Source organism: Corvus kubaryi, unplaced genomic scaffold (assembly GCF_017639235.1).
Source record: "Corvus kubaryi isolate FWS band 111438036 unplaced genomic scaffold, C.kubaryi_AGA036_p1.0 37130, whole genome shotgun sequence".
NCBI classification, from domain to species: Eukaryota; Metazoa; Chordata; class Aves; order Passeriformes; family Corvidae; genus Corvus; species Corvus kubaryi.
Window position 1 is genome coordinate 415,217 of NW_024581033.1, and position 5,563 is coordinate 420,779.

At 65.0% G+C, this 5,563-nt stretch overlaps 2 protein-coding genes across 3 annotated transcripts in view; one reads left to right on the forward strand and one right to left on the reverse strand.

Annotated features, from left to right (window-relative positions):
- Window positions 1-180: 180 nt before the first annotated feature.
- Window positions 181-3,197, reverse strand: LPXN (leupaxin). The gene is made up of 9 exons (XM_042021283.1): window positions 3,078-3,197; window positions 2,233-2,336; window positions 2,065-2,120; window positions 1,753-1,858; window positions 1,528-1,677; window positions 1,274-1,447; window positions 1,112-1,193; window positions 768-916; window positions 181-693 (listed from the first exon to the last, which is right to left on the reverse strand). Exons 1-9 carry the CDS (start codon window positions 3,088-3,090, stop codon window positions 427-429), a joined length of 1,101 nt encoding a protein of 366 aa, XP_041877217.1. The 5' UTR covers window positions 3,091-3,197; the 3' UTR covers window positions 181-426.
- A 238-nt stretch (window positions 3,198-3,435) lies between these two features.
- Window positions 3,436-5,563, forward strand: part of ZFP91 (ZFP91 zinc finger protein, atypical E3 ubiquitin ligase) — a 16,491-nt gene continuing 14,363 nt past the window's right edge. For both annotated transcript variants that reach the window (XM_042021281.1, XM_042021282.1), the window contains exons 1-2: window positions 3,436-3,530; window positions 4,607-4,816. In XM_042021281.1, coding sequence (XP_041877215.1) covers window positions 4,761-4,816 — 56 coding nt within the window. In that variant the 5' untranslated portion in view covers window positions 3,436-3,530; window positions 4,607-4,760. The remainder of the gene's footprint in view (window positions 3,531-4,606; window positions 4,817-5,563) is intronic.

A 5,563-nucleotide genomic window follows, 5' to 3' on the forward strand; every position in this document is an offset into this window, starting at 1 on the left:
TGCGCGCCTGCCCCTTTGGTGTTTCTGGCTTTGCTGCTGGGCCCAAGTGCCTTTTCCAGGCATGGTGCTGGTCTCCGTGGCTCCCAGAGGTGTCACTTTGTGACAAACCATGCGGTATTTTTCAGCCCTCCCACTTTGCCTTGGACCCTCATCCCCAAAGCCACCAGTGAGCAGAGAAGAGGCAGGACCCAGGTTCTTTTATTGCTTCAGGTCCAGGGGGCAAATGCTAGGGATGTCTTGCAGGGAGCGAGGCCTGGCTTGGCAGCAGCAAGGCTGGGGACAGTTGGCTGAGTGGGACCCACACCAGGGATGTTGATGGGTGGGACGTGAGGCGTGTTTGGGTCAGCAGGGCCGAGGCCAGGCATGCTGGTGGTGAGGACGGTGCTGGGGACGTCCAGGCAGGTGGCTGTGCTGGGTACCTGGGGCTCAGACGAAGAGCTTGTCGTGGCAGGGCTGGCAGTACATCTTGTCACCGCACTCGCGGAAGGTGCCCTTGTGCAGCCGGCCCAGGCAGTAGGTGCAGACAAAGTGCTCGGGGTGGTACCTGCGCCCCGCGGCCGTGATGCAGCGCCCGGTGACGGGGCGGCTGCAGCCGTGGCAGATGGTGCCCTGCCGCTGGTGGAAGTGCAGCTCGCAGTAGGGCCGCCCCTCCAGCTCGAAGAAGGACCCACCGGTGAAGCCAGTCAGGCACTCCTGGGGGAAGGAGAGGGGAAGGCTGGCACGGCCCTGGGAACGCAGCCATTCCGTGCCTCCCCGCCGTCACTCACCGTGCACACGAAGCACTCGGTGTGCCAGACACCCTCCAAGGCCGATAGGTAGTTGTCCGTGACAGGGCGCTCGCAGCCCCGGCATTTGGGGGCAAACAGGGCCAGGAAGTCCTGGTGGCAGTACGGCTTCCTGTTGTGCTCCAGGAACCCTGTGGGGAGGAGATTGGGATGGGCACCCGCCTGGGGACGGCTCCTGCTGGGGGCAGCGGGACGTGGACACAGTGGTGCCCAGGACAGGAGGCAAGGAGGAGACTGTGGGGAGCTGTCAGATGAGGCGGTAAGTGCAAGGGCAGGGGATACCTGGGATGGGGGCAGGACCCCCACACCTGTTCCTTGGGACATACCCTCCTCTCCGAACACCTTCCCACAGTGGGCACAGAAGAAGTGCTCGGGGTGCCAGGTCTGCTCCAGGGCCGTGAGGACTTTCTGCAGGAAAAGCTGAGGTGAGGGGGCTGGTGGCGGTGGGGGCTGGCGGGGGAGGGCAGGGGGGTCACTCACTCACTCACCTCACGGATGGGGCTGGCGCAGTAGGCACAGCGCGGGGAGAAGGCCTGGTGATAATCCTCCTCACAGAACGCCTGCCCACCCTGCTCGAAGAAGGGCCCCTTGTCCAGCTCCTGCCCGCAGCGGGCGCAGGTGAAGTGCTCGGGGTGCCAGGTTTTGCCCAGGGCTGTGAGCACCTGTGGGGAGGAGGCACGGGGGCTGCGAGGGCGGCTCCGGGGGGATGCCCAGGGGTGCCGGGCTGGCGGCGGGGGCTCACCTTGCCAGCGATGGGCTTGCGGCAGGCGGCGCAGAGGCCGGCGGGCGCAGCCGTGATGCCCAGCTCCTGCAGGTCCCGGGTGAGGCTGCCCAGCATATCGTCCAGCAAGGACTCCGCGGGCACCCCGGCTCCCTGTCCTGTAGCTGCCAGCTGCCGGGAAGGAGGGTGGTGAGGGCTGGATGAGGGCCAAGCCCCCCAACTGCCTGGCCCCGGGCTAAGGCTCACCTTGCTCTGCGTGTGGCCCAGGTCGGCCAGGAGCTCATCCAGCTGCCGGGCGGCCTCCGTCGGTGGGGGTGAGGGGAGCAGCGGCTTTGGGACTGGCACGGGGGTGCTGGACATGGCAGAGAGGGGAGGTGCTGTGGTGTCCACCCCAAGGCCAGGACTGAGACCCCTCCACCCCTGCCAACACAGCCCTTTCCCACAGGCCACCGCACGGAACACTGCAGGGTACAATCTGTCCCAGGTGACCCTGGATGGCAGACCCCAGCAAGGAACGGACAGCCCCAGACGGCTTCGCCCTCCCACGGCCATTTTCACCTGTACACTGAATCCGAACCTTCTCCTGGAGGCGGAGCTCGAGGTGGCAGCGGCACCTGGAAGGACAAACCCTCGTGGCAGAGCCCTCAGGCTGCTCCCCTGGCAGCTTCCCCTGCCCAGCTCCAGCACCCCATCACGAGCTGAGGGCTCTCTGTGCCCAGGCATTACCTTCAGGGTACCATGCTGGGCATCCTGGCAGGAGCTTGATCCCTGTGGCACGCGGTCCTTGGAGGCCAGGCAGGAGCTCTGCTCCAGTTCTGCCAGCAAAGCATCTGCACCGAGACGCCCAGGTCAGGCCTCACAGCCACTAGCTGCCCACCCTGCGCTCTTATACCACTCCCAAAGCCTCAGGAGCAAAAGGAGTGTCACAGCAGGTCCTGCTGGCCAGCTGCCAGTGCCCCGAGGGGCCCTGAGCACCCTTCCCGAGACCCCCATCCCAGTGCAGGACGTGCCCACCTTCCCAAAGAGCGGCGCAACGGGTCCTGCCCCCGTACACCATCCCTGGCCAGCAAAGAAACCTCTGCTAGTCCTCAGCTTGACCCAGCACAAGCCCTGGCAGGGAAAAGCTCACCCTGGGCCCATCCTGCGTGCCCGGAGCACCACTTCCCCCAAGGAGGGGCGAGCACTTTTCCTTTCTGCTTTTGCCTCTCTGCCTTGGCTGTCCCTCACACTGGGACACAGGGAGTGCTCCCAGCAGAGTGGCTGCTCCCCCAGGCCAGGCCAGGGATGGCTCCCAGCTCCCACTGGCTGCAGCGGGGATTATGGCGCTGCCGCAGCCCATTTCCTGCTCTCAAGCTCGCTCCATTTTTGGCCAAGTGCTCGCTCGACCATCGGCCCCATTGGTCCCTTGGCATGGGGGAGGCACAGGAGGGAGCAGGGCTCCATGGCTGCCCCTCTGCAGCACCCCCTCCCAGTCCTGAGGCAGAGGAAGGAAAAGGCTCCCCGGAGGTGCCGAAAGCGTGACCCCAAGCCAGCCCTGGCTGCAGAACCAGCTCCGGAGAGGCCCAACTTACCCAAATCCTCCATCCTGCCTTGGCGTGGGGTCCCAGGGCAGGGGCAGCACCCCGAGGCGCTGAGACGGCAGTCGAGGCTGCGCCGGCTCTGTTCCGGTCTCGCCTCCGCCCCCCGCGCCGGGGTTTGTCACCCAGGGTTTCCTCTGTGGGCTGCGTGCCTCACACCACGTGTGACGGGCACAGCTGGGGCACGGGGACCCACCAACAGCCCAGGCTGGGGCTGCGGAGGGGAGAAACTGGCCAACAGGCTGCCCAAGGAGCTCCAGAAGCCAGGATGGGGGTGTTCTGCTGACCCAGGCCCTTTCCAGAAGCCACTGGCCACGTGTGACGAGGGATGGCATCCCTGTGCTGGCTGGAAATGGATTTGTGGCAGCGTGATGGAGCAGTGCCGTGACATTCCAGCAGAACCTTGCCTTTGGGGGATGCTTCTGGAGCCTCATCTTGGATTTCCAGGTAACAGCAAATCCTTTTTTGGCAGAGAAATCTCCTGGCGCTGCTGGGAGCAGGCAGTGGATGTGGGAACAGTTCCAAGGGACAGGGGGAATGTCAGTGCCAGAGGTGGGTGCACGCGGCTTGGTGAGTCCTTTGGGCTCGTTTGGCTCTTTGGAGGAGGCAGCGCCTGGTGGGTGACCGATAATGCCTCTGTCACCTTGGCCACCAGCTCTGCCAAAGCTTCACCATGTCCTGGCTTGGCTCCTCTTTAGTCCAGCCAAAAAAACCTTGGGAGCAAAGGTTAAGAGCCACAGACTCCATCCTCTCTGTGGTAAGGGCACCAGCACCCGCACGGGTCGGGCTGGCACCGCCTTGGCCCCGCTCCCGGGCACTGCTGAGCCCCCAGGGCTGGGACGGGCCGGAGCCGAGCCCCTCAAGCTGCCACCCCAGGGGTCACCTCACTCCTGACACCGTTTTGTCGCCTGCTCACAGCAGGGACATCGAGCGCGGCCCCGCCTCAGGAAGAGCCCCGGGACACCATCCCGCGGTGTCCGGCTGCGCTGCAGGCCAGGAATGAGGAGAGCCACCCAAAGCCGCTGCTGGTGCCGGTCCTGGCAGCTGCTTCTCGTGTCAGGCGCTTCCCTTTCTGCGGCACACAACAGACCCTTCCTGCCTGAGGAAGGTTTTGGGCTATTTTTAGCTTTCTGGGTGATTTAGCGATGTGTGAGCCCGAGTACACAGGAGCGTCTGGAGCCGGAACTTGTTAATGTAAAACTTGTCCTTGCGGAACCCAGAGGCCAAAAGCTGAGCTGTGCCCTGCCCTGAGCTCTGTGCCCCTGTTTTAACAAGAACGACGGGAGCCCAGCCTGGCCTGCAGAGGGGAACTCACTCACGGCAATGATAGGGACAGGTTGGCACGGGCTGACAAAAAGCAGGACAGGAGGAGTCCCCGTGCAAGGATCCCGAGGTTTTCTTTAACTCTCACGCAAGGACATTCTCCTCCTTCCCGGTGTCTGGGTCAGGGGAACGCGGTTCTCCACAGTGAGGGGTTTATTACCACGCTCTCGGGAACTGCCGGACGCACTTTTGTTTTCTAGGAACATACCAGAGCCCGGGACTCGGAATGCAGAAGGAAGCACCGGGCGCTCGGAGCCCTCTCGCTGGTGGGAACCAGTTCGGCAAACAGGATTTTCCAGCTGAACGCTGCGGGCTCTTTGAACCCCTGTGATTTTTGCTGTCTCCCGAGGGAGGATGAGGAGCACCTTGTTCCGGGGAAGTGTTACCCTTTGTTCTCCTGCCCTCAAACGGTGCGTGACATCAGCCGAACCCTGCTCTCCACAGCACTCGCACCCGCTCCCCTTCCCCAGCCCAGCCCCGGGCTCCCAGCCGGGTGCCACATCCCGCTGTGGCCAAGGCAAGGGTACAGTGCGCCGGCATCGCTCCAGGTCCAGGAGCACACCTGGACACCAGGGAAGGGGGCAGAGGGGTGACCGAGACAAAACCCGCTCCCGGCTGGTGCCTTCAGCGCCTGTGGGGGCGAAGTTTTGGGGCTCTGTGTGGGTTTAATGTGTTAGTGCAGTTCCTGCGGGAGAATCAGGCGCTGCCGGGGTTCTTTTGGCAAGGGACGCGGGTCTTGGCGACCAGGGGGGCGGGTGCCCCCGCACAGCCGCTCCCGGGGTTCCTGCCCAGGAGCCGTCCGGGGCGGAGACACAACCGGGAACGGGGAAGCGGCACGGCCTCAGCCCCGGCGGACTACAACTCCCGGCAGGCACCGCGCATGCGCGACAGCGGGGCGGAAGCGGGCGGAGCTCGGGCCGTGTGCCCCGCCCCCCCTGCGCCGGCCGCCATTTTGTCACCGACTTTCACCCGCCGCCCGACGGGGCGGTTTTTTTTTTCTTAAAGGAGAAGCGGCAGCCAAAAGCGGCCCCGCCGCCAGGCCCCGCCGGTACCGCGGGCGGCGCTGCAGCCCCGCGGCACGGAGCAGCCGCGTGGGGCGGGGCGGCAAACGGCTTCCCCTGCCGGGCCTCGCCCGAGGGGCAAAGGGGCCTGGGGGC

Bases quoted from the DNA above. Each gene is read 5' to 3' on its own strand.
- LPXN (XM_042021283.1), bottom strand. The intron at 1,859-2,064 runs GTGAAAATGGCC...TGCCATGTCCAG, and splicing joins GGTTCGGATTCAGTGTACAG to CACCCCCGTGCCAGTCCCAA. The intron at 917-1,111 runs GTATGTCCCAAG...TCCTCCCCACAG, and splicing joins GAAGGTGTTCGGAGAGGAGG to GGTTCCTGGAGCACAACAGG.